Genomic DNA, 27,550 nt, shown 5'->3' on the forward strand with positions numbered 1-27,550 from the left:
GCTGACTTGATCATGGTGGATAAGCTTTTTGATGTGCTGCTGCATTCGGTTTGCCAGTATTTTATTGAGGATTTTCTCATTGATGTTCATCAGGGATATTGGTCTAAAATTCTCTTTTTTTGTTGTGTCTCTGCCAGGCTTTGGTATCAGGACGATATTGGCCTCATAAGTTGAGTTAGGGAAGATTCCCTCTTTTTCTGTTGATTGGAATAGTTTCAGACGGCCTGGTACCAGCTCCTCTTTGTACCTGTGGTAGAATTTGACTCTGAATCTGTCTAGACCTGGACTTTTTTTAGTTGGTAGGCTATTAATTATTGCCTCAATTTCATAGCCTGTTATTGGTCTATTCAGAGATTCAGCTTCTTCCTGGTTTAGTGTTGGGAGGGTGTATGTGTCCAGGAATTTATACATTTCTTCTAGATTTTCTTGTTTATTTGCGTAGAGGTGTTTATAGTATTCTCTGATGGTAGTTTGTATTTCTGTGAATCGGGGGTGATATCCCCTTTATCATTTTTTATTGTGTCTATTTTATTCTTCTTTATTAGTCTTGCTAGCGGTCTATTTTGTTGATCTTTTCAAAAAACCAGCTCCTGGAGTCATTGATTTTTTGAAGGGTTTTTTGTGTCTCTATCTCTTTCAGTTCTACTCTGATCTTAAATATTTCTTGCCTTCTGCTAACTTTTGAATGTGTTTGCTCTTGCTTTTCTAGTTCTTTTAGTTGTGATGTTAGGGTGTTGATTTTAGATCTTTCTTGCTTTCTCTTGTGGGCATTTAGTGCTATAAATTTCCCACTACACACAGCTTTAAATGTGTCCCAGAGATTCTGGTACATTGTGTCTTTGTTCTCATTGGTTTCAAAAAACATCTTTATTTCTGCCTTTGTTCGTTATTTATCCAGTAGTCATTCAGGAGCAGGTTGTCCAGTTTCCATGTGGTTGAGCGGTTTTGAGTAAGTTTCTTAATCCTGAGTTCTAATTTGATTGCCTTGTGGTCTGAGAGATGGTTTGTTGTGATTTCTGTTCTTTTACATTTGCTGAGGAGTGCTTTACTCCAATTATATGGTCAATTTTAGAATAATTGCAGTGTGGTGCTGAGAAGAATGTCTATTCTGTTGATTTGGAGTGGAGACTTCTTTAGGTGTCTAATAGGTCTGCTTGGTGCAGAGCTGAGTTCAGGTCCTGGATATCCTTGTTAACTTTTTGTCTCGTTGATCTGTCTAATATTGACAGTGTGGTGTTAAAGTCTCCCATTATTATTGTGTGGGAGTCTAAGTGTCTTTGTGGGTCTCCAAGGACTTGCTTTATGAATCTGGGTGCTCCTGTATTGCATGCATATATATTTAGGATAGTTAGCTCTTCTTGTTGAATTGATCCCTTTACCATTATATAATGGCCTTCTTTGTCTCTTTTAATCTTTGTTGATTCAAAGTCTGTTTTATCAGAGACTAGGATTGCAACCCCTGCTCTTTTTTCTTTCCATTTGCTTGGTAGATCTTCCTCCATCCCTTTATTTTGAACCTATGTGTGTCTGCACATGAAATGGGTCTCCTGAATACAGCACCCTGATGGGTCTTGACTCTATCCAATTTGCCAGTCTGTGTCTTTTAATTGGGGCATTTAGCCCATTTAAGTTTAACATTAATATTGTTATGTGTGAATTTGATCCTGTCGTTACGATGTTCGCTGGTTATTTTGCCCATTAATTGATGCAGTTTCTTCATAGCACCAATGGTCTTTACAATTTGGCCTGTTCTTGCAGTGGCTGGTACTGGTTGTTCCTTTCCATGTTCAGTGCTTCCTTCAGGACCTCTTGTAAGGCAGGCCTGGTGGTGACAGAATCTCTCAGCATTTGCTTGTCTGTAAAGTATTTTATTTCTCCTTCACTTATGAAGCTTAGTTAGGCGGCTATGAAATTCTGGGTTGAAATTTCTTTCCTTTAAGAATGTTGAATATTGGCCCCCACTCTCTTCCGGCTCGTAGGGTTTCTGCGGAGAGGTCCACAGTTAGTCTGATGGGCTTCCCTTAGTGGGTAACTCGACCTTTCTCTCTGGTTGCCATTGACACTTTTTCCTTCATTTCAACCTTGGTGAATCTCATGATTATGTGTCTGGGGTTTGTGCTTCTCGAGGAGTATTTTTGTGTTGTTCACTGTATTTCCTGAATTTGAACCTTGGCCTGCCTTGCTAGTTTGGGGAAGTTCTCCAGCATAATATCCTGAATAGTGTTTTCCAACTTGGTTCCATTCTACAAATGTTTAAGTCTGCAGGAATTGTCTGCTGCCTTTTGTTCTGCTAAGCTCGGCCCACAGAGGTGGAGTCTAGAGGCAGTAGGCCTTTCTGAGCTGCAGTGGGCTGTGCCTAGTTAGACCTTCCCGGCCGCTTTGTCTACCCACTCAAGCCTCAGCTATGGTGGATGCCCCTCCCCCAGCCAGGCTGCCCCCTTGCAGTTCAATCTCAGACTGCTGCGCTAGCAGTGAGCAAGGCTCCGTGGGCGTGGGACCTGCCGAATTGAGCACGGAAGAGAATCACTTTGTCTGCCGGTTGCTAAGACCTATGGGAAAATCACAGTATTTGGGTGGGAATGTCCCGTTTTTCCAGGTAGTCTGTCACGCCTTCCCTTGGCTAGGAAAGGGAAATTCCCCAACCCCTTGTGCTTCCCGGGTGAGGCGACGCCCTGCCCTGCTTCGGCTCGCCCTCCATGGGCTGCACCCACACTCTCACCAGTCCCAATGAGATGAACGAGGTACCTGAGTTGGAAGTGCAGGAATCACCCATCTTCTGCGTCGATCATGCTGGGAACTGCAGACTGGAGCTGTTCCTATTCGGTCATCTTGGAACGCCCCCATCTCATTGCCTTCTGGCTTCTGTTGTTTCTGATAAGAAGTTAGCCTTTAATGTTATTGAGATTCTTTTGTATACAATGAAAAAAACATTTCTCTTGCTCTTTTCAAGATTTTAGCTTTTGCTTTTAACATTTTGACTCATGTGCCTGGCTGTGGATATCTTTACATTTATCCTTATTGGAGTACATTGAGCTTCTTAGATTTGTAAATTATGTTATTAATCAAAACTGAGAAACTTTCAGTGGTTTTTTTTTTTTTTAAATATTTTCTACGTTTCTTTTTTCTTCTCTTCCTGGGTCTTCTATTATGCATATGTTGGCATGCTTAATGGTGTCCCACGTTTCTCTGAGAACCTGTTCATTTTTTTCATTCTTTTTACATTCTGTTCTTCAGATTGTATAATCTTTATTATCTTCTAATTGCCATTCCAAATTGTTTACACAGAAAGTACATATCCACATATAAATTATTAGAATTAATTATATAGTTTAAGGTTGTTTAGTACCAGGTCAATGTCCAATAATTAATTATATTTCTCAGAGTTGCAACAAACAAGAAATGCAATTTAAGTAAAGATACCATTTCCAATAGTATGAACAATATCAAACACTGGAAATTTTTGTGGAAATTGTCAAGCAGATTCAAAAACTCATCCAGAAATTCAAAGCACCAAGAGTAGCTAAAATAATCTTAAAGCAGAAAAAGTGATAACAGCTTTACTGGATATCAAGATCTTTGATAAAACTACATAATTGAATGCAGTTTGGTATTAGCACAAGGATAGAAAAATAGAGCAATGGAAGAAGATTAGAGAACCCAGAAATAGAGCCATGCATATGTTAACACTTGATTTATAACAAAGTTGGCTTTATGGAACAGTAAGGGTAATCTTTGACACTTTCCTCTTTTCACGTCATACACAAAAATTGATTCCAGTTGGATTATAGAGCTAAACATAAAAGGCAAAACAATAAATCTTCTTAAAGATAATATAGATTATCTTTTTGACTTTAGAGAAAGATTTCTAAAATGAGACCCAAAACCCAGTAGCCATCAGGTATGATACCAATAAATGGAACTACTTTAAAATTAAGGACTGCTTCCCATCATAACACATCATCAGTACACTACAAAACAAGCCATAGAATGGGAGAAGCATATCTTTACACATATAACCAAAAAAAGCCCTTAAGTCTTAGAAATCAAACTCTTCCAAGTCAGGGGCCAAAAAAGATAATCCAAAAACTACTGGAAGCAGGTTGAACAGGCAAGTCAGAAAAGAAGCCAAAGAACATATCAAAGGGTGTTCAGTATCATTAATGATAAGAGAAAAGCAAATTAAAAACCTGATGAGGTATTTTTACATATGTACGATAATGAGTTAAATTAAAATCTGACAATACAAAGTGTTTCTTAGGCTGTGAGGTGATGGAACTGTTGCTAGTAGGAGTGAAAACTAGTACAATTATTTTGAAAAACTGTTTAGCATCTTCTGAAATGGAAGATATGTATATCCTGTTTTTAGAGCTCTAAACTGGAAAAAACTCAGATGTCTAGCAACAGTAGAATGGATAAAAGAATGTATATTCATATGATGGAATTCTGTACAGTACTGAAAATTGACTACAGCTACAGAAAACAGTATTGATAAATCTCACATTATTGAGTGGAGAAAGAACACAAAGTAATACTGCATGATTCCATTTATATGAAATTTAAAATTGATTAAGTGTTTAGCAATGCAAGCTTAGGGAATAAACTATAAAGAACAGCAAAGCTGTTATTACCATAAATGACAAGAGAGTGGTTGTTTTTAGAAAAGTGGGAAGGTTAGAAAGTGTAATTGACAGAGATCTGAGGAATATTTTTGGGGTTTGCTGGCAGTGCCAGTGACCAGGATAGTAGTTGTATGGGTTAATTCACTATGCTCTACATTTTGTCTTGTGTATTTTTTATTTGTTTTATTTCACATACAAAAAGCTTAAATATAATGTTACATTACAAAGGAATCATTATGCAAAGATGTGAAGAAATTAGAGTTAGTAAAATGATTGTTAGGCTTTTTCAGTGGTATATCACATTTAGTACAGTCAACATAGGAGGGCTTTGATAGTGAAAGATGGTGCATGATACAGTGAACAAACTGGATGGGAAAGAAAATATATTCACCTGTAAAAAGATATGTAGGATACTGTTCCTTTTAATCTCTAAATGTGTTTTCAGAAAACAAGTGTTCATAGTCGATTGGGGATTATTTATAATCCTACATCAAAAATAAATGAAGAGAACACAGCTATTTCTAGAGGAATTTTGGCAGCTTTTCTTACACAGAAGACCGGGTTTTTGAGAAGCTTTCTTGGGCAACTGGCAAAGGAAGAAACTGCTACAGCTATTTACTCTGGAGATAAAATTAAAACATTCCTTATTGAGGTCAGTAGCTATTTGAAATATTAAATATGTACGTATTGCATATTTTAAAAGTATAAGTGAATGTATTTGGAGATACTATTACTGAAAAAGATTAATAGGTTTAAACAAATGGAGATAATAAACATTCCTTTTCAAATGGGAAAAGATAAACATTAAATGATATGACTTTGTACAGAGGCATTTAATAAATCAAATTTCGTATGTTTCATTAACTACTTCATGATTCTTAAAGTTGATGGCATTTTAGTTAGGATATGTACTTAAGCCAATAATTGGGGGTTATAGCGTTATGTAAATCTCAGGTATTTCACTGAAGGGGTCCATTATGGGGGGAATTTCAGTGGTGATCCTCTTGAAGAAAGAATTATTATTCATTCAAAAAATACATATTGATTGTTTATCAGACAATGGAGATAAACTTGTGAACAAGCAGATGGAGTCCCTGTCCCAGTTCTTTGTGGAGCTTACATTGTAGGAGGAAAGACAGACAAAATATTTATAAGTTGTTTTGATTGATTTGCTTTCAAAATTCAGATCATTAGCTAAGGATTAGAGTGGCAGGATGTATTTTTAAAGGGTCGAGGACAAAAAGCGGAAATGTTGAATATTTTACTATTATTCTGAGAGTGAGAAAGTAAATTAAATATACTAGTGAAGGAAGATTTCTGGTCATTGCTGAGGGCCCACTTGAGATTAATGATCATATATTTAAAGTGAGCTCAGCATTGGTCATATGTTTCTCTCCAGCTATATTTTACTGTTTTCGTCCAGTTGCAGACTCAGCAGAGTTTTGTTTAACCAAGGTTGGGGTTTGGCCCAGTGAATATGACTGAGGGGGAGCATTCGAGGGAGCTAAACATGGAGAAAGTTTTGGTTTTAGTAAAGTACCCTGAAATAGAACTTGGTTAAAAGGAAATTATGCCATGGGAAGGATGATGGACAGTGAATAAATGGTAGAGTCTGTGGACTGAAAGGTTGAGTAATTGTTGATCTAGGGATGGGGATGGTCATGAGGTTGCAGTCAGAAAGGGGATGATTGGAATGGGGATTTTGAAGGTAAAGAGGATCAGGGCCTACACGGTCCACACCACAGCCACTGGCTACATATGGCTATTTATACTTAAATTAAAATTAAATACGATTTTAAATTCAGTTCCTCAGTCATAGTAGCCACATTTTGAATGCCGCATAACCACATGAGGCCTTGGCTGCCATATTGGACAATGCAAGAGAACATTTTCATCATCATGAGAGAGCATCTGGGAACTTGTTAGAAATTCAGAATTTAAGGCCCTGATTCTACTGAAGTAGATTCTGCATTTTAACAAGATACCAGGTGATTGATATGCACATTAAAATTTGGGAAGTACTGAGAGAGAGAAATGCACCTTAATATGAAGGTGCAGTGAGCATATATGTGGCTTATTTTCTGTGAATGTCCATATTTTTTTTACTTTGACCAAGGGTTATTTTTATTATTTCCATATTTAAATATATTATTACTAAACTGGTCTTCTGGGATTAGTATAATGGGGAGAAAGGAGTATTTCCATTTTAACACTTTTTAAATTGAGAATACAAATAAGAGGTACTGAGTTCAGAATTTAATAAATATTTAATTTCATTTTCTTCATATCAAATTTTATTTAAATTGATGTTCACTAGTAATTTACTAATCTGGTAATTTCTCTGAAATTCTCAAAGAATGAATAGCAAACTGTATCAACTTGTAACAAGATTTAAGCATGTTATAAATGACTTGTCAAAACACAATTCCTTTTTTAAAAATGTTCTTTCAGAAGAAAATTATACTAAATAGTTTTTAAAAGTATTATATAAAATTTTATACTAATATTAAAGTAGCTTTAAAAGCAAAATGATTTAATGTATTTACTGTTCTCATATTAGTTTCATCAATCTTAACTTTTACTTTAGGGGATGAATAAGAATGCTTTTGAGAAAAAATATAACACTGTTGGAGTGAATATTTTTCGAACTCACCAGTTGTTCTGTCAAGATGTACTTAAATTGCGTCCTGGAGAAATGGGTATTGTCAGCAATGGGAGAGTAAGTAGAAAAAGCTATTGCTCTCTTTTCTCAGTGACACTGCAATGCACTGGTCTGACTTTTTCTGTCACAATTCACCTGATGTGACACACACAGCACGGTGTTCATGAGGTCAAGACACCAGACACAACTCAGCATAAATAAAATGGGGTCATGACACACTTCCCATTCCTTCATTCTTTCCCCCATTCAATGATAACGATGATACGGGTAAGGAAGAATGTTCTTTATGTGTCTTACTTTTATTTTGTTCTAATGTAAGTATTAGAAGAAACAACTTAATGCACATCATCAAAACATTGTCATTGAGAACCACTGTTGTAGTAGGTGTACTAAGTAGGTTATTATGTCTTTTTTCTTGTTCCTACAGTTGTTCATGTTAAATGGCATTAGATACTATTATAAGTTTTGAAGTATCAAGTAGTATAAATTGCCATGTAGTTTTTATTAATAAAATATTTACAAAGCTCTGAGAAGGAAATCTCTTACTCTCCAACCACCCTAATAAAACTTAATAGCTTATTGTTTTTCCTTCCAGCCCTTTTTTCTACCATACATAGATAGCCGTTTTTGGTTTTTTAGAATACATCCTAGTAATCCTACTATATATAATTTTATATCCTGGTTTTTCTGTTAATATAAATGTTTTTCTGATTATAATCTTTGTAGACACATACAAAATAAGTGGATGATATCTATATACTAATATTTTTAATATGATAGTCTGATTTTATTTCATACAAATTGTTTAAGTAAAAAACTGAATCTGGTGCTTAGGTTTATTAAGAAATCAATGAATGCAGTGTGTTTGACATATCTGTTGCTTGAATTTTCAAATTATATATCCCAAAATCATCTTCAAAGTTCTAATGCACTCTTAATGTTTTGTTTTTCACTTATTTATGAACTCTGCTCACCTGCATGTTAGATTCAGGTTCATCTGTGTACAGTGCTATTTTACACATACAACAGCTGCCATTTATTGTAAAAAGCATTGGTGAATTTTGGTAGTGAGATATGTAGAACTCTATAAATAGCATTGCTTTTTCACTTTACAAGTTACTTTGGGAGGAGATACAGCTTTTAGAAACAGTTCTAAAGCTTTTGGCTATCTTTGACCATGTCAAGCATTTTAAGGGATAAAGAGGGAAACAATGGCACCCATTTTATCTAGTGCCTTGCCTTTTAGTTATATACTAGGGAAAAGCTACCCTATGCCTTCTTTGTCATTTCGATATAATTCATATAGTGTTATTGACATTAATGATAAATACTAGATACAATTATGTTCAACTTATTGCTCATAAACATAAGACTATGTTTATATCTCAAAACATAAAACTATGTTTTGTCCTCACTTTCCTTAAAATTGACAAAAATATTAAGATATTAATCTTACACCTACTGTGAACCAAACATTCTTGTAGATGCTGAAGGTACAGCAGTAAACAACTAGGTTTTCATGGGGCTAATAATTTGATGGATAGAGAGAGACAACAAACAGCACCCTTACTGATAAGGCTAATATTTTGATGGATAGAGACAACAAACAGCACCCTTACTGATAAGGCATGTATCTTAAGTATGTTTATGCTGCTATAAAAATATGCCACAGACTGGCTAATTTATAGAGAACAGAAATTTATTTCTTATACTTCTGGATGCTTGGAAATGTAAGGCCAACATGCTGCCATTGACATCTGGTGAGGGCTGCTATCTGCTTCCAGGATGGCCTCTTGTTGCTCTGTTTTTACATGGTGGAAGGTAGAAGGGCAACAGAGTGCTCCCTTCAGTCTTGAACTCTTTTATTATAAGGATACAAATTCCATTCACGAGCGCAGAGCTGTCGTGGCTTAATCATCTCCCAAAGGCCACACCTCTCAGTGCTATCATATTGGCCACTAAGTTTCAACACATGGATTTTGAGGGACACATTTTGTCTTTGTTTTGTGCTGCCGTAACAAAATACCCGAGACTATATAATCTCAGAAATGTATTAAAGAACAGAAATGTATTCTCTCATGCTTCTGGAGTCTGTGAAGTCCAAGATCAAGGCACTGGCATCTGATGGTAGCTTTCTTGCTGCATCCTCACATGGCAGAAGGCAGTGGGGTAAAAAGGGGATGAATGCTATGTTCCTACATGGCAAGAGAGAGCAAACCCACTCCTGAAAGCCTTTTTGTAGTGGCATTAGTCCATTTTGAGGGCACAGCCCTCATGACCTAAACACCTCCCATTAGGCCCCCAGCACTATTGCATTGCGGATTCAGTTTCAACATAAATTTTGGAGAGGACAAAAACATTCAAACCACAGCACATTCATAGCAGTGTCATTTGGGCAAAGAACCAAAGAAGGTGAAGGAGGAAGCCATGTCAAATATGTGGAAGAGGATTGTTCTAGACAGAGTACAACGAATGCAAAGGACGTGAGGTGAGATCATGTCTGTGATTCCTGTGAATCATGTCTGCTCTTTTAAGAATAGCAGGTAGGAAAAGAGCAGTCAGGAGAGAAGCTCAGAGAAGTAGCTGGGGGCCAGATCATATTGGGTTTTATAGGAAGTTTAAGGACTCCCACTTTACTCTGTGAATGAGTTGGGAAGTGCATGGTTAAGATTGGCATCATCTAGCTAATGTTTTCTTTGGATCACTAGAGGCTGTTACTTGGGAATATACTATAGGGGGTCAGGGAGCCAGTTGGGAGGTAATGCCGTAGTCCAGATGAGAGATGATGGTGGCTTGGACCAGAATGGTTCTAGTGGTGATAGTAAGAAGTGGATATGGGATGTATTTTATATGAAGAATGCACAGGAATTTTCCAGGGACTTTGGTGTGAGATGTGAGAGAACTAAGTTACTGGCAGAATGGAGTTACTGTGAATCAAGATGAGGAAGGCTGCAGGATGAGTGGGGTTGTCGGGAGCAGTATAAGAGGAAGGAAAGATAATTCAGTTTGGACTTCCAAAAAGATTTGCTGAGAAAGTGATTGAATATGAGTGTAGTGCAGAGGAAGGATTGGGGCTGGAGATAGATATTAAGTCAAATTATGTTGACTTTTTGTGTTGACTGATGGAAACACATAATTTTGATTATCCTTTTATTTGTATAACTGTGGCTTTAATAGAAAAGTATATTGGAAAATAAGTATTGTGTTTTATGAGCAATCATGTAATACTTAGCTTATCACTCTGAAAGTAATGCTATAAAGCCTAATAATCACAGCAATGTGGCAGATGTTATAAAAATTTGGAATCAGATAGTTTAATGCATGAAATGAGTATGATATTTTAGTGTAAATCTTCATTCTGAACCTGTTCAAATGTTTCCATTAGAATTGGAACATATGCAAAGTTAACATTATTTATAAATGATCAACAACTAGGGTACAATGATGATCACATAGTTTCTTAAAAATACTGAATAATTTAAAATTGACATATTTAATCTTAATGCCACAAGTAATGCCATTGTTGTAATAATATTTATTTTACATATTCACAATTTGCTGAAAGACATAAGGTAGCAGGGAGCAGGAAAAAAAAGCAAGGTCTTTTTTTTGTTTTATAGTCAGACAGATCTGGATTCAAATTCCAGTTGCACCATTTATTACATTACACTTTGAGACCTGATTTCTTCATTTGGACAATGAGAATGGTAATAATCTGTCTTACAGGATTGTTGGAGTGATTAAATATACTACAATATTTAAAGCACATAGAAGGAACCCAAACACACAGTGAATTTTCAGTAAATATTAACTGCTGTTTTCTCTCAAAATATTTGACGGGCATCATGAAAAATAGTGGTTATTTATAGACTTAATTTGTGTTACACTAGCTAAAAGTTAGCGTAAAATCAAAACTAGTTGATCAAACTTCTATGAGTAGAGAGAGATTTTTAGCTCAGTATGTGGATGAAAATCTGACAGAGTTTTCTATAATTTTAATGACCTGTCAAATGAAGTAATGCATTTCTGTTATGGCAATTACTCTATATAACTGAAAAATCACATTTCTAAAATGTTATGAAGAAGATTTAAGCAACGTAATTTTCAAGTTTATTGTTCTTTTTCCCAACTTGTACATTACATGATTTTATGCTATTTAAGTTACTTTATTCCACAAATGTTCAACTTTAAATAGAACTAAGACACAGGAACATTAGGTTTCTCCTATTTGATGCTGTGCTTAAAGTAAGCAAAATACAGCTAGTTTTCTGGTAAATTTGATCAATAAAGATAGCCAATCTAGTTAACCCTTTAAGACAATACTTAAGATTTTATTTCCTTATTCTGTGTTACTGACAAAACTGCCCCTGTCGCTAGAGGTGGTATAGATAAAATTCAACTCTTTTCCAAGACTGCTGATTCATACTAGGAAATGTAACATTGAATGTGCTTTCAAAATTACTTTAAAAATTATATCATGTCTTAAGACAATGAAATGTTTATATGAGTACTTTTAGTATTATAGTGCCCATTTTTGTGTTTTCAAGAGCCCATGTTTTATATTTAAGGTGAAACATGATATTTATTTAGTTGGGATGCCAAGATCCCAGTTAGTCACCTTTGATATGAGAAAATGGGATAGAAAGATTCAAGAACTATGCTTCAGTAATTTTTAGAAAAGATGAACTGCAGAAGCAGGTGAAGGGGAAGTGAGAAAATCTGGTTACAGCCACTACATTCTGGTCTTTTTACCAAGAAAAAAAATATTCTGGTTGACATGTTTTCTGATTATAATTAAATATAATTGTTTTATACATAAGATTATGTCAGTCTACAGTAGGGCTGTGTGTATGTGATGTTAGAATGATTGTATGTACTAACTTCCTCAGAAAGTACTCATGGTAGTAGAGTCAGTAGTGGTTGTGATGGGAGAGCCATCCTGAGAAATTAGGTATGTGGCAATTTGGCAACTTCTAACTTTATAGTTACTGGTTTAAAGTTAATGTAGCTGACCTTGCTAGGCTCCTAACCATTTATACAGTATCAGTTAAAAGATGACTGGTCAGTATTATTACAGTAAGTATGTGATTTTTATGTGATTTGTCTCTTGGGTTTTGCTATTTTATGGTTTTCTTATAAAGTAATTCATGTCTATATAGTGTATTCTACAATTTATAGATGAATGTGAAAGAAAATTGAAGTTAAAAGATTTTTTAAAATATAGACCATTGCTTTCAAAATTGAATTTACATTGAAATTGTATTTGGAAGCATCATGATTTATGTTTCAAATCATGATTTATGATTTATGTTTCAAAGTAAAACTTTCTAATGGAAATAATTTGCTAATTTTTTTATATTGTCACTTTGATTTTGGTGTTTATACAGATGTTATTTGTAATATCCAAATGAGAAGGTATTTGTATGAGAAGGTATTTGTATTTTGTTTCCTAGTGTATGGCAGGATTAGTAAATGGCAGGATTACCATATCTTTAATCTCTAATTCATTTTTGCTTAACAAATAATCTATTTGATGAGGAAATGTTTTCTTAAACTAGTATCTTCTAGAAGATATAACGGTTTTTATTTTAAGTTTTTAGGACCTTTAGATGACGATTTGTATGCAGAAGATTTTTACTTGTTGGAAAAGATAACATTTAGTAATTTAGGAGAGAAAATTAAAGACATTGTTGAAAATATGGGAATCAACTCAAATAAGTGAGTATATAAGTTCTAAGAGCAGTTCACTTGGGTTTGGTATTTTGAGTCTAATGTTTTTGTTTTAAGATTAGAAAATGTTTCAAATATATGGACAAGTAAAGGTATAACAAAAGACATATATAAAGAATATAAGGAAATTACAAAAGACATCCATTTACTCATCATCACAAAATTGTAGATGTTAATGTTTTCTTTGCCTTGGCTGTCTTTCTCCTTGTTTCTTACCCATCCACCCCAATCTCCTCCCTCCCCAAGAGGTGACCATTTTCCTAAAGGTTGTGTGCATGGTTCCCATATTTCTGTTTATACTTTTGCTTCATATGTAAATATCCATTATTGGTGTTTATCGTGTTGAAGGCTGTGACTGTTTTAGAGAAATGCTGTTATACATAGGTCTCCCTTTGCAGTCTACTTTGGTAGATTTAACCATGTTGAGATATATAAAGCCTTTCTTGAAGCATTAATTGTAACATGAAATATGGAACTTTCTGTTTCCAAAAAACTCATACACTATTTGTCTTGTTTATCTAGCACGAGTGACTTTATTATGAAAGTTGATGCCCTTATGTCCTCTTTGCCTAAGCGTGCATCTCGATATGATGTCACATTTCTTAGGGAGAATCACAGGTAAGAATGTAATCGTATCTGTTTGTGGTTTTTCTCTTAATGCATGCAATTATTTCCATTTGTTTTCATAACATGGTAGAATTTAAGGTAGAACTAAAAGTAATTTATTAGGGAATAAATGTACTTGACAGCATTAGGAAGATAAATTCCAGTTATATATTCTAGTGAATAAAGGGTAATATATATGGAGAGAGAGGATACGAAATTTCTAGTAAGTTAAGCATAGTATAATTTGTCATATTTTTAATATCTTTCATGCTTAACATCATTTGTAATTTTTGCAGTATCTCAAGATAGTCATAGATAATATTATCTTTATATTTTCAATGTGTAAAGTGACGGAAGAGTCCTGATTAATCAAATGTAGGATGGCCTCTGTCACAAAGCTAAACACACAAGCATGAGCAAGAGTTCAGACGAGTGAAGGGAGGGTCCACGCAAAGCTGAACAGTGTAGGCCCAGCTGCTGCCTCAGGCCAGCAAAGTGAATCAGCAGATCAGCAGCTAGTGTGTGAGCTGCAAAATTGCTGCTGCTGCCTCTCTGTCCTCTAGATCTCCTGAGAATCTCTGTTGTTGCCCACCCAAGCCAGAAACATTCTGGAAAATAAGATTTAGCCTGGTCAAGTTGACACATTATAAAGCTGCTGCGTGTACCAAGGGTCCAAGGATTTACTCTGTCAGGCTCCTGTGGTAGGATGGAAATAAAAGGCTGTTTAATCACTATCATATGTGATTTCTATGCCCATATTCTCTGTGAGAGTGCCTCGTTAATTGTAAAAGTAACTACACTGCTTTTTTAAAAAATACTACTTCTGAAGATTCCCTGAGCTCACTCAAGTGTCTTACAGTTATCACCTTTAGTAATTTTGTCTTGAAATACCATTTTTTATCTTGTCAAAGAGCATTCTTTCCTATCAAGGGAAATAATAATATTTTATAAATGCAGTTAAACTTATATGTAAATTTCTACATTAAAGTTACACTCTGATATCGAATTTTAGAAAACATCAGTGAACCTTTGGAAATTGATATTAGGATAATACAGTAGGCCACAGTGATGGGCAAATACTTCAGGTCACTTTACATTTGAATTTATGAATTATCAGTATTATTTCCATAGTTATGTCTGTATATTATTTCATGAGCATATGCGCATATACTTGTATAATCACATAAAAATATTTATTCACAGCTTTTTAGAGAGATATATGTGTGTGAATACATATATATATTTAAACACAGCATTGTATCTTTGCCATTCTGCTTCTATGTCTATAGGGAGTTATTTTATAATTAAATATGTTAAAAGACTTGTTATAAATCTGTTATTTCTGTATTGATATGTTTGATCTTAATTCCAACTTCTAAAATTTAAATTGGCTTATAAGAAAATTTAAATTTGACAAGGTAACTTAAATTAGAAGGTTTGCAAAAGGAGAAAGAAAGAAAAGAGTAGGAGTAAATTGAAATATGGAATAAAGTGAAAAATGAGAAAAAACAATTATATTTTTTCCCCAGACCCGAAAGATCTCTATATTAGCCTGTTCCCTTCCATTTAGACTGTGTGGATTTGCCATTCTCCTAACATCTTAGACAAAGGCAAAAACAGCAATCCTAACTACTCCCCACATCATCCCAGGAACTTACAACATTAAATGTAAGTTGTGTAAGAAACTATGAGGTCTTGAAGGAAGCCTTGCAGGCTGTGGCAGTAGTGACCCTCCTGCCGTGAGCATACCATGAATTTGGCTCTGTTTTCCAGTTTATACAGTTCCCAAGTTCACGAGAGGAAAACAAACTAGATATTCAGGTGAAATGTAAGTATTCTTAGAAGAGAGAGGACAAAGGAATTTCTCCCAGGAGCCTTTATAAAGAGGATGCTATATGATGTACAGTGTTTTCAATATTCTTAAAATAGATTACTTGACCTGTTTTATGGATAGGTTAACAAAATATCATAACAAAATTCAACTCAGAGTTTTCTGTTACAACAGCCTGTTTGAAATGTATTCAGTATATCTGTAAGAGTTGATTAACTGTGTACACCCAAGCAGTTCTTCACCCTTTTTTTTTTTCTGACCTGGGCTTTAATAGTTAAATGGTTGTCAGTGTGCTTGACAGTACTCTTCCTGGCTAATGACATGGAGTGTATCAATAGTTTTTTGGCGATTGAGTACAAATTTGTTACCTTAAATAGATGGTCGTTAGCATCTTGTTGTTAATACTGCATGAGAAAAAGGATGTTCTGTTCCATTCTTGGGTTAGTCAGTGTAATACCTACTAGTGGGCTCGGGACTGTCTAGTATATATATAATCAGATGGTGGGGACTATGGAATTCTGCTTCATACAACCTCATAGAATTAGCAGTAGTCTGGGAGAAAAAAAGCAGCAAACAGATGCATACTGAAGCTATAATACCATCTCATAAGGCATACCTAAAATGACCAGTTTTGAGTGGTGTTGCAAAGTAGGATAGTAATTTGTAAAATTTTCACCAAGGTAACTCCAGGAAGCAACAAGTGTCGAGAGTCAGTTTAATAGCAGAACATCTGATTTGTGGCTCTTACATCTAGCAATAATTATCCATTAAGGTCTGTTGTCTGACTATGCCCCTCTTATTTTAACATAACTAAATCATGTCAACTGCATAGAAAATAAAATGTCTTGCAGTTTTCTTTTCAGATGACCCATATTTGAAGTAACTGTTTATATTAGCTTTTTAAAAATTGCTGAGCAATTAATCCCCTCACTGCAGAAAGCCTTTTCCTACCAAAGAAACTAATATTCCTATAACTACGTGTGCACCTCTTGATTTGGTAACCTTTTTCCTTTGTAATATGTAAAATGTATAATTAATTCATCCTACATCTGAGAAAAAATATTTCCTACATGATTATAGTGTTAAAACAGTAATTCAGTAGAATATTCTCTGCTTTTAATCAAATTTACACCATTAACTTTTAGTTACATTAAATATAGAATTGACTGTCTCCCTCTGGCCTATTCTGTACTTTTAATCATTTTCTCATTTCCCTTTAAAAAATTAGTCCATTGGCCGGGCGCGGTGGCTCAAGCCTGTAATCCCAGCACTTTGGGAGGCCAAGACGGGCGGATCACGAGGTCAGGAGATCGAGACCATCCTGGCTAACACGGTGAAACCCCGTCTCTACTAAAAAATACAAAAAACTAGCTGGGCGAGGTGGCGAGCGCCTATAGTCCCAGCTACCCGGGAGACTGAGGCAGGAGAATGGCATAAACCCGGGAGGCAGAGCTTGCAGTGAGCTGAGATCCGGCCACTGCACTCCAGCCTGGGCGACAGAGCGCGACTCCGTCTCAAAAAAAAAAAAAAAAAAAAAAATAGTCCATCTTCTAATTTAGAACTTATATTGGTGAAAGACAAAAACGGATAGGACAGAGGGAATGAGGTGAGGAGAGGAAGACTGGGATCAAAATAAAGTATGATTAATTTGGATATTTTTGTCCTGAACTTACCTGTTACGGTATATTGATTTTTTGAAATACTAAATTTAATAAAGTAGAATAGTTAATTTTATTCTCAAATCTGAAGAAATATATTCCACTAACACAAAAACATCTTGGCTTTATTTTTTAAATTGTACAACCCATCAGAATTTTGAGGGCCTAAAATTATCAGTGTTTTTACACTAATGGGATCATTCTTTGAAAGGCTTTTAAAAAATCGTTTAATTCATAAAATCTTACTTCATTTTCTCTCATTCTTTTCAGTTTTGTAATTTGTTGAAAACAAATTTTCAAATTTGCATTGTGTGAAATAACCAGTATTTTACAATTTTAGTGAGAAAGAAAATAATTTATAAGAATTGTATTGCTGAGATCATGATTAATTAGTTGTTTGTATAAACTTAACTCATCATCTTTCATCTTATTTTCTATTTTCTTAGTGTTATAAAGATGAATCCTCAAGAGAATGATATGTTCTTCGATGTCATTGCTATTGTTGATCCATTGACAAGAGAAGCACAGAAAATGGCACAATTATTGATTGTAAGATAATATAAATTAGACTAAATATTTCTGTTTTTAAATTCATACTTTTTTCAAGTCTATTTTCAAGTATAATCAGCTGTTTGTGCTCTTGATTCTTCACCATTTTAATAATGTCATATTTCAATGCAGAAAATGAAATGATGGAGCTGTGCACAGGAGGTTGTTATGACTATGCTGAGGTTAGGTGGTGTTGTAAACTGCATTGTATTCCCCACAAAATTCATATTTCAACACATGAAATAGGTTTCAGTGAACTTGAAGCCCTAACCCCCAGTGTGACTCTCTCTGGAAATAGGGCTTTAAGTGGATCATTAAGGTTAAATGAGGTCATATGGGTGAGACCCTAATCCAATAGGATTGGTGGCCTTAAAAGAAGATGAAGAGAGGGAGACTTCAAAAAGAAGAGGTTATTTGAGCACACAGTGACATGTTAGCCATGTGCAAACTAGAAAGAGAGCTCTCCCCAGCTGGCATCTTGATCTTGGAATTCCCAGCCTCCAGAACTGTGAGAAAATAAATTTCTGTTGTTTAAACCACTCCATCTGTGGTATTTTGTTATGTTAGCCTGAGAAGACTAATGCAGGTGTCTTTCATGTATTGTGAAGTGTGGCTTTTGGAGAAGCTGAAACTTAAGCTTAAGTGGATAAAACTTGGCTAACATTATTTATTATACTTTCCAAACAAGTGAAGCTGAGGAAAGGGGAAATATGGAGTTTGTATTCTATAGGTTTGGCCGCCGTAACAAAGGCCAAAATAACACTACTTTCAAGACTGAAGTTTCTTTCTTTCATCTCCCAGTCTAAGTTAGGCTGCCTTGGGGTTGCTAAAGCAGCTACACAGTGTGAGGGACTCAGGCATTGTATGTGTCTTGTTGAGCAGTCACAAAGCACCTAAGATCACCAGTCAGGCCTTAACATCATCTCTGCACTTCTGCCAGCAGGAAGGGGAGAATAAGAACACAACCCCAAAGTTAGATGTATACTGTCCTATCACTTCTCACTGACCAGAAGGCCCCCAGGCTGGCTACACTGAATGACAAGGGAGGCTGGAAACTATGGCCACAAGTCCTGCGTAAACCTGGAAATTCTTCCCCTATGAAAGAGGAAATGAATGTGAAGAGACAGGTATCAGTCTCCAAAAGGACTTATGTGTTATGTGGCTTACTGTTTTACTTAGCACCACTTTCAAACATTCAAATTAGAATGCAGCTTTCAGTAGTTAAATTTGAATAAGCTAGTTCCATTAGAAGGCTGTATGTTTTTCTAGTGATATTGAAAATTTTACAAACTATTTGTCCTTTGGTAGTTGACTTCACTTTTGGAACAGGCAAAAGTAATTAGATATTGAGTCTGGTGAAAATGTAAGTGATCAAGCCATATGATTCTGCTGTATATTGAAATTTCAAAATGCAATTTTTTTTTTTAGTATTTAGTGCGTACTGTCAAATCTCATTGGAAAATGAGATTTTATTAGTGGAGACAAATAGTTTTGGAAAGACTTTGTCATTCTAGCTGTTCACTTTATGAAACGAGTAGGACAAACTTAATCCCATAACTGATTTACCTATTTGTTCTTTTAGCATTGGTTATACCTTTAAATTTACATGTCTTGAGATATACTATTCAGATTATTCTTTAGAAAGCAATCACATCTGAAAGGAGTGGAGCTAGTATGATGCTTTTTAGTATGCAAAATCCCTATTCCTATGGAGAGTCATTATTCACAAAAAAGCATATTAGTTAAATTTGAAAGTTTTTTTATATAAAAGTAGAATTTAGGACTAAGAAATGTGCAATTAGCCAAAGCAGGAAGATCACTTGAGAAATTGAAGACCAGCCTGGGCAACATAGCAAGACCCTGTCTCTAAAAAAATAAATAAATAAATTAGTCAAACGTGATGCTGCGTACTTGTAGTTGTAGTTACTACTCAGGATGCTGAGGTGGGAGAACTGGTTGAGCCGAGAAATTTGAAGTTAACAGCGACCCATGATCACACCACTGCAGTCTAGCCTCGGCAGCAGAGCAAGACTATGTCTCGAAAGAAAGGAAGAGAGAGAGAGAAAGAGAGAGAATGAGAGAGAAAGAGGAAATTATACAGAGATATATAATATGGAATTGTATTCCAGTTTCCATCATTGGTAATAATAACATACGTTATTTCTGAGTAACTTTATTTCTTAATTTATAAAAAGATAATTTATTGGAAGAAATGGATAGTTTCTCATCTAACACTTGAGAAAAACAGTGGTTCAGTGACCTCCAGAGTAGCAAATATGATGAGTGATAGACTAAGAATTGAAACTTAAATCTCTGTAATCCTTAGTCTTTATGTTCTAATTTCTCATCAAGCCTATATTCTTTTGTTACATGTATCTGTTTTGTTACTTCTCCCTTTACCTATATCCTTCGTTAGCTAATAGCTTTCGAATCTTCACTGACATGTTGCCTATGTAGAGATGGGGACTATCAAAATTAGTAATTCTTCCTCTACTTATGATCCAGGGAAATGAAAAGAAAGTATTTATTTGTAGGTAGCCAAGAACTTTCGAATTCCAAAAGAATCAGGATACCGCCAATGTTGTTGTAAGGTCACTACTTTGTATTTGCAGATCAAGGTTCTAGTATACTAAGGAAATTTAGATACTATGAAAAAAAGTCACTTTAGGCAAAGGGCAAGCAACATAATCTTGGGACATTGGAGTCAACTGTTGGGATTAAAATCTTGCCTCTGCTGTGAGTTACTGTGTGACCTTGAGCACATTAATCTCTCTATACCTAAACTGCAAAAGCACTATTTCAGCAGGGCGTTATAAGGATCAAGTGAGATAATGTACATGAAGTTTTAATATAGTACCTGGTACATAGTAAATGCATAATAGATATTAGCTATTAATATTATTTAATGTCAAACATGGGAATTTCTTTCCAATAGGTACTTGGCAAGATTATCAACATGAAGATAAAGTTGTTCATGAACTGTAGGGGCAGGCTTTCAGAAGCCCCTTTAGAGAGGTGAGTCTGAATGAACAAAATTTCATTTTGAAAAATTTGTAAATGCTGAGAAGAAAAAAAGAATCATTGTTACTGGATCTGTTTTTTTCTTTTCTTCACAAGATGCTTCACAGAAATAAGTCAGAAGGTCAGACTGTTTATTAACCTTAACTGACATAAAATTGATAGAAAAATTAAAATAACCTAATTCAGTAAAGTGATCTGACCTAATTACAGAATTTATATGGATTTATATTTATTCATAGGCATTTTTGGAAATGTGATTTAGGAATACCTATTTAGAAATATATCAATGGGAAATAAGGTGGAATTAAACCATTTTTGGTTTAGCATAATTACCAAAATGATCTTTATTATATCATCACATTTACTATTTGGGGGTGTTAGGATACAATTAGTTTATAATAACCTGCCAGAGATATTTTAAAAGGTTGTTTATAATTATATACAAATATTCCTCATTAACACCCCTGTGTTGAAATAACATTCTCTCTCAAGAGGGGACAAAAATATACCTATTCTCTTTTTTTTGGATCAGAATCACTGTCATTGTGAGCCATTCTTATTGATAGGAATATTCAATTGTCCTTCATGTGTCATTGGGCAGAAAACGGGGTATGTACCATTGCGCTAGTGTAGCTTTTTAAGACTTGTTAATGTGTTCCTCTCTGTATTATTTAATTATGTAATTCTAAAAAAAGTATGCATACACACACAAGATAGAAAGGTAGCATTCTGTTCATTCCTTGTTTACTTTTCAAATTGTATTTGTTACAACTAACATACTGTAGATTGTTGCCTTGAGCAGAGCAGAACTTTTTTTTTTTTTTTTGGAGACAGGTTCTCACTCCCATTGCCCAGGCTGGGGCACTATCACAGCTCACTGCAGCCTCGACTTCTCAGGCTCAGGTGATTCTCCCACCTCAGCCTCCTAAGTAACTGGGACAACAGGTGCGTGCCACCATGCACAGTTTTGTGGTTTTTTGGTTTTTATATTTTTGTAGAGACGGGGTCTTGCCATGTTCTCCAGGCTGGTCTTGAACTCCTGGACTCAAGAGATACACCAGCCTTGCCCTCTCAAAATGGTGGCATTATAGGCATGAGCCACTGTGCCCAGCCAGAGCAGACATTTTAAACCTAAGTATTTTTAATAGTTGGAAAGCAATAAAATGGAAAATGTGGCAAATTTAAGTGAAAGTTTAAGACTTATTCATTGTCCCTCAAGACTCTTGTCCATATATCTCATTCAGTTTTTATGCTTCTCATGTGTCTTTTGTATTTTAAAGTTTATGGCATGGCTCTTTACATCTGAACAAAAACTTTAAACTTTTTAGCTACGAATTGAAAGATTTGTTAGTTCCATGAGTACAGAATTTTTATTCACAGGAGTAGGGATCCTCTCTGTAAAACATTACTTTATATAATAAATAGGATTATTGAACATGTAAGCAAGCATAATCTACTGGGAGGGAAAGAATTGACTTTTCTAGATGAAATAATGTACTAGAGTAAACAGTTATTTTTTTTAACTAGTAGTTCAACAGAATCTTATTAACTCGTAGCATATATCAAGCAATCTAGCGTACACATTTATTCCCAGTCCTTTCCTTTTAGTAAATTTATTCTTCTCAGAGATGAGACAGGTTAAGGGCAGGAATCCCCTCAACTCCTTACTCTTAACTGCTATACCTCCTCAGCCTTCCTGTATTGTAGGGAAAGAATGAGGCATCTTTCTTCTTTTTTAGGTAAACATTCCCTCTCTGTTTTGATCTCATGCTTTCCTGTTGGTTCTAGATCCTTGCTATATCACATATTCTCTCTTTTGGATCTTTAGTCTCTATACTAGCCTTTTTCTTTCAGTCCTTACAGTTATTCAGTTTTTTAAAAAGTTGCTCCCTTAACTTTGTCTCCTCTAGAGCCCTCTTCTTCATTCCTTCTTATCTAAATTTCTTCAAAGAATGGTCAGACTCTGTCGTCATGTCTCATTCACTGTACTTTCCACTGCAATTTCTCTTTAATTTCCTCTTTGCCACTGAAATTGTATTTACTAAGTCACACAGAAATTGTTACTTACAACATTCACAGAATACTTTTTCTTTGGTATTTCCACTGCAGCAAGAATTTGTTTTGTACATTTACTTCATGACTGTATTCTCTCCTGTTTCTCCTCTTTTTATTTTCTTTGTCTATCTGCATAACATGGCTCCCAGTGATCACCACCAGCTGGGACTCACACTGTAAGTTCTCCTGGAGCGAGGGCTGGACCTAGTCATTTGGCTCTCATAAAACAAAATATGGCAAAAGTGATGGAATTTCCCTTCTGCAATTAGGTTATAAAAGACTGCGACTTTTGTCTTGCTGACGTTCTCTCTCTGTGGCTCTTCTGTGTGCTTCTCTTTCGAAGCATGTTGGAGATGCCTTTTTGGGAACTAACTGAGAGCAGTCTGCAGACAACTACCAGCAAGGAACTGCGGTCCTCATTCAGACAACCCTTGAGGAACTAGATGAACCTGGAAGTAGATCCTACCCTTGTTGAGCCTTGAGAGAACTACAGCACAGCTGACACCTTGACTGCAGTCTCAAAATAGTAAAAGCCACTAGCCTTGATAGCATAGCATAATAATTCTTGTGCACAATATTGAAGGATGAGGTTAAAATACAGCAAAACTGGGGGGCGGAGCAAGATGGCCAAATAGGAACAGCTCCAGTCTCCACTCCCAGCGCGAGCGACACAGAAGACAGGTGATTTCTGCATTTTCAACTGAGGTACTGGGTTCATCTCACTAGGGAGTGCCGGACAATTGGTGCTGGTCAGCTGCTGCAGCCCGACCAGTGAGAGCTGAAGCAGGGCGAGGCATCGCTTCACCTGGGAAGCATAAGGGGGAAGGGAATCCCTTTTCCTAGCCAGGGGAACTGAGACACACAACACCTGGAAAACCGGGTAACTCCCACCCCAATACTGCGCTTTAAGCAAACAGGCACACCAGGAGATTATATCCCACACCTGGCCGGGAGGGTCCCATGCCCACTGAGCCGCCCTCATTGCTAGCACAGCAGTCTGCAATCTAATGGCAAGACAGCAGCAAGGCTGGGGGAGGGGCGCCCGCCATTGCTGAGGCTTAAGTAGGTAAACAAAGCCGCTGGGAGGCTGGAACTGGGTGGAGCTCACAGCAGCTCAAGGAAGCCTGCCTGTCTCTGTAGACTCCACCTCCGGGGACAGGGCACAGCTAAACAACAACAACAACAACAACAAAGCAGCAGGAACCTCTGCAGACACAAACGACTCTGTCTGATAGCTTTGAAGAGAGCAGTGGATCTCCCAGCACGGAGGTTGAGATCTGAGAAGGGACAGACTGCCTGCTCAAGTGGGTCCCTGACCCCTGAGTAGCCTAACTGGGAGACATCCCCCACTAGGGGCAGTCTGACACCCCACACCTCACATGGTGGAGTACACCTCTGAGAGGAAGCTTCCAAAGTAAGAATCAGACAGGTACACTCACTGTTCAGCAATAGTCTATCTTCTGCAGCCTCTGCTGCTGATACCCAGGCAAACAGGGTCTGGAGTGGACCTCAAGCAATCTCCAACAGATCTACAGCTGAGGGTCCTGACTGTTCGAAGGAAAACTATCAAACAGGAAGGACACCTACACCAAAACCCCATCAGTACGTCACCATCATCAAAGACCAGAGACAGATAAAACCACAAAGATGGGGAAAAAGCAGGGCAGAAAAGCTGGAAATTCAAAAAATAAGAGCGCATCTCCCCCTGGAAAGAGGCGCAGCTCATTGCCAGCAATGGATCAAAGCTGGATGGAGAATGACTTTGACAAGATGAGAGAAGAAGGCTTCAGTCCATCAAACTTCTCAGAGCTAAAGGAAGAATTACGTACCCAGCGCAGAGAAACTAAAAATCTTGAAAAAAGAGTGGAAGAATAATAGCTAGAATAATTAATGCAGAGAAGGTCATAAATGAAATGACAGAGATGAAAACCATGACACGAGAAATACGTGACAAATGCACAAGCTTCAGTAACCGACTCGATCAACTGGAAGAAAGAGTATCAGCGATTGAGGATCAAATGAATGAAATGAAGTGAGAAGAGAAACCAAAAGAAAAAAGAAGAAAAAGAAATGAACAAAGCCTGCAAGAAGTATGGGATTATGTAAAAAGACCAAATCTGCGTCTGATTGGGGTGCCTGAAAGTGAGGGGGAAAATGGAACCAAGTTGGAAAACACTCTTCGGGATATCATCCAGGAGAACTTCCGCAACCTAGCAGGGCAGGCCAACATTCAAATTCAGGAAATACAGAGAACGCCACAAAGATACTCCTCGAGAAGAGCAACTCCAAGACACATAGTTGCCAACACTAAAGTTGAAATGAAGGAAAAAATGTTAAGGGCAGCCAGAGAGAAATGTCGGGTTACCCACAAAGGGAAGCCCATCAGACTAATAGCAGATCTCTCGGCAGAAACTCTACAAGCCAGAAGAGAGTGGGGGCCAATATTCAACATTCTTAAAGAAAAGAATTTTAAACCCAGAATTTCATATCCAGCCAAACTAAGTTTCATAAGTGAAGGAGAAATAAAATCCTTTACAGATAAGCAAATGCTTAGAGATTTTGTCACCACCAGGCCTGCCTTACAAGAGACCCTGAAGGAAGCACTAAACATGGAAAGGAGCAACCGGTACCAGCCATTGCAAAAACATGCCAAAATGTAAAGACCATCGAGGCTAGGAAGAAACTGCATCAACTAACGAGCAAAATAACCAGTTAATATCATAATGGCAGGATCAAGTTCACACATAACAATATTAACCTTAAATGTAAATGGACTAAATGGTCCAGTTAAAAGACACAGACTGGCAAACTGGATAAAGAGTCAAGACCCATCAGTCTGCTGTATTCAGGAGACCCATGTCACATGCAGAGACATACATAGGCTCCTATTAAGGGATGGAGAAAGATCTACCAAGCAAATGGAGAACAAAAAAAAACAGGGGTTGCAATCCTAGTCTCTGATAAAACAGACTTTAAACCATCAAAGATCAAAAGAGACAAAGAAAAAGAGACAAAGAAGGCCATTACATAATGGTAAAGGGACAAATTCAACAGGAAGAGCTAACTATCCTAAATATATATGCACCCAATACAGGAGCACCCAGATTCATCAAGCAAGTCCTTAGAGACTTACAAAGAGACTTAGACTCCCATACAATAATAATGGGAGACTTCAACACCCCACTGTCAACATTAGACAAATCAATGAGACAGAAAGTTAACGAGGATATCCAGGAATTGAACTCATCTCTGCAGCAAGCAGACCTAATAGACATCTATAGAACTCTCCACCCCAAATCAACAGAATATACATTCTTCTCAGCACCACATCGAACTTATTCCAAAATTGACCACATAATTGGAAGTAAAGCACTCCTCAGCAAATGTACAAGAACAGAAATTATAACAAACTGTCTCTCAGACCACAGTGCAATCAAACTAGAACTCAGGACTAAGAAACTCAATCAAAACCGCTCAACTACATGGAAACTGAGCAACCTGCTCCTGAATGACTACTGGGTACATAACGAAGTGAAGGCAGAAATAAAGATGTTCTTTGAAACCAATGAGAGCAAAGATACAACATACCAGAATCTCTGGGACACATTTAAAGCAGTGTGTAGAGGGAAATTTATAGCACTAAATGCACACAAGAGAAAGCTGGAAAGATCTAAAATGGACACTCTAACATCACAATTAAAAGAACTAGAGAAGCAAGAGCAAACACATTCAAAAGCTAGCAGAAGGCAAGAAATAACTAAGATCAGAGCAGAACTGAAGGAGATAGAGACACAGAAAACCGTCCAAAAAATCAATGAATCCAGGAGTTGGTTTTTTGAAAAGATCAACAAAATTGACAGACCACTAGCAAGACTAATAAAGAAAAAAAGAAGAATCAAATAGACGCAATAAAAAATGATAAAGGGGATATCACCACCGACCCCACAGAAATACAAACTACCATCAGAGAATACTATAAACACCTCTATGCAAATAAACTAGAAAATCTAGAGGAAATGGATAATTTCCTGAACACTTACACTCTTCCAAGACTAAACCAGGAAGAAGTTGAATCCCTGAATAGACCAATAGCAGGCTCTGAAACTAAGGCAATAATTAATAGCCTACCAACCAAAAAAAGTCCAGGACCAGATGGATTCACAGCTGAATTCTACCAGAGGTACAAAGAGGAGCTGGTACCATTCCTTCTGAAACTATTCCAATCAATAGAAAAAGAGGGAATCCTCCCTAACTCATTTTATGAGGCCAACATCATCCTGATACCAAAGCCTGGCAGAGACACAACAAAAAAAGAGAATTTTAGACCAATATCCCTGATGAACGTCGATGCAAAAATCCTCAATAAAATACTGGCAAACCAGATCCAGCAGCACATCAAAAAGCTTATCCACCATGATCAAGTGGGTTTCATCCCTGGGATGCAAGGCTGGTTCAACATATGCAAATCAATAAACGTAATCCAGCTTATAAACAGAACCAAAGACAAGAACCACATGATTATCTCAATAGATGCAGAAAAGGCCTTTGACAAAATTCAACAGCCCTTCATGCTAAAAACACTCAATAAATTCGGTATTGATGGAACGTACCTCAAAATAATAAGAGCTATTTATGATAAACCCACAGCCAATATCATACTGAATGGGCAAAAACTGGAAAAATTCCCTTTGAAAACTGGCACAAGACAGGGATGCCCTCTCTCACCACTCCTATTCAACATAGTGTTGGAAGTTCTGGCTAGGACAATCAGGCAAGAGAAAGAAATCAAGGGTATTCAGTTAGGAAAAGAAGTCAAATT

General features: G+C 36.4%; 1 protein-coding gene across 1 annotated transcript in view; it reads left to right on the top strand.

Annotated features, from left to right (window-relative positions):
• UGGT2 (UDP-glucose glycoprotein glucosyltransferase 2) overlaps positions 1-27,550 on the top strand; it is a 270,417-nt gene that overhangs the window by 154,969 nt on the left and 87,898 nt on the right. Inside the window, exons 21-26 of the mRNA XM_010358916.2 lie at positions 5,065-5,271; positions 7,207-7,338; positions 12,875-12,999; positions 13,534-13,629; positions 17,553-17,655; positions 20,591-20,670. Of these exons, the coding sequence (XP_010357218.2) occupies positions 5,065-5,271; positions 7,207-7,338; positions 12,875-12,999; positions 13,534-13,629; positions 17,553-17,655; positions 20,591-20,670 (743 nt within the window). The remainder of the gene's footprint in view (positions 1-5,064; positions 5,272-7,206; positions 7,339-12,874; positions 13,000-13,533; positions 13,630-17,552; positions 17,656-20,590; positions 20,671-27,550) is intronic.

This window comes from Rhinopithecus roxellana, chromosome 18 (assembly GCF_007565055.1).
Source record: "Rhinopithecus roxellana isolate Shanxi Qingling chromosome 18, ASM756505v1, whole genome shotgun sequence".
Classification (NCBI taxonomy): Eukaryota; Metazoa; Chordata; class Mammalia; order Primates; family Cercopithecidae; genus Rhinopithecus; species Rhinopithecus roxellana.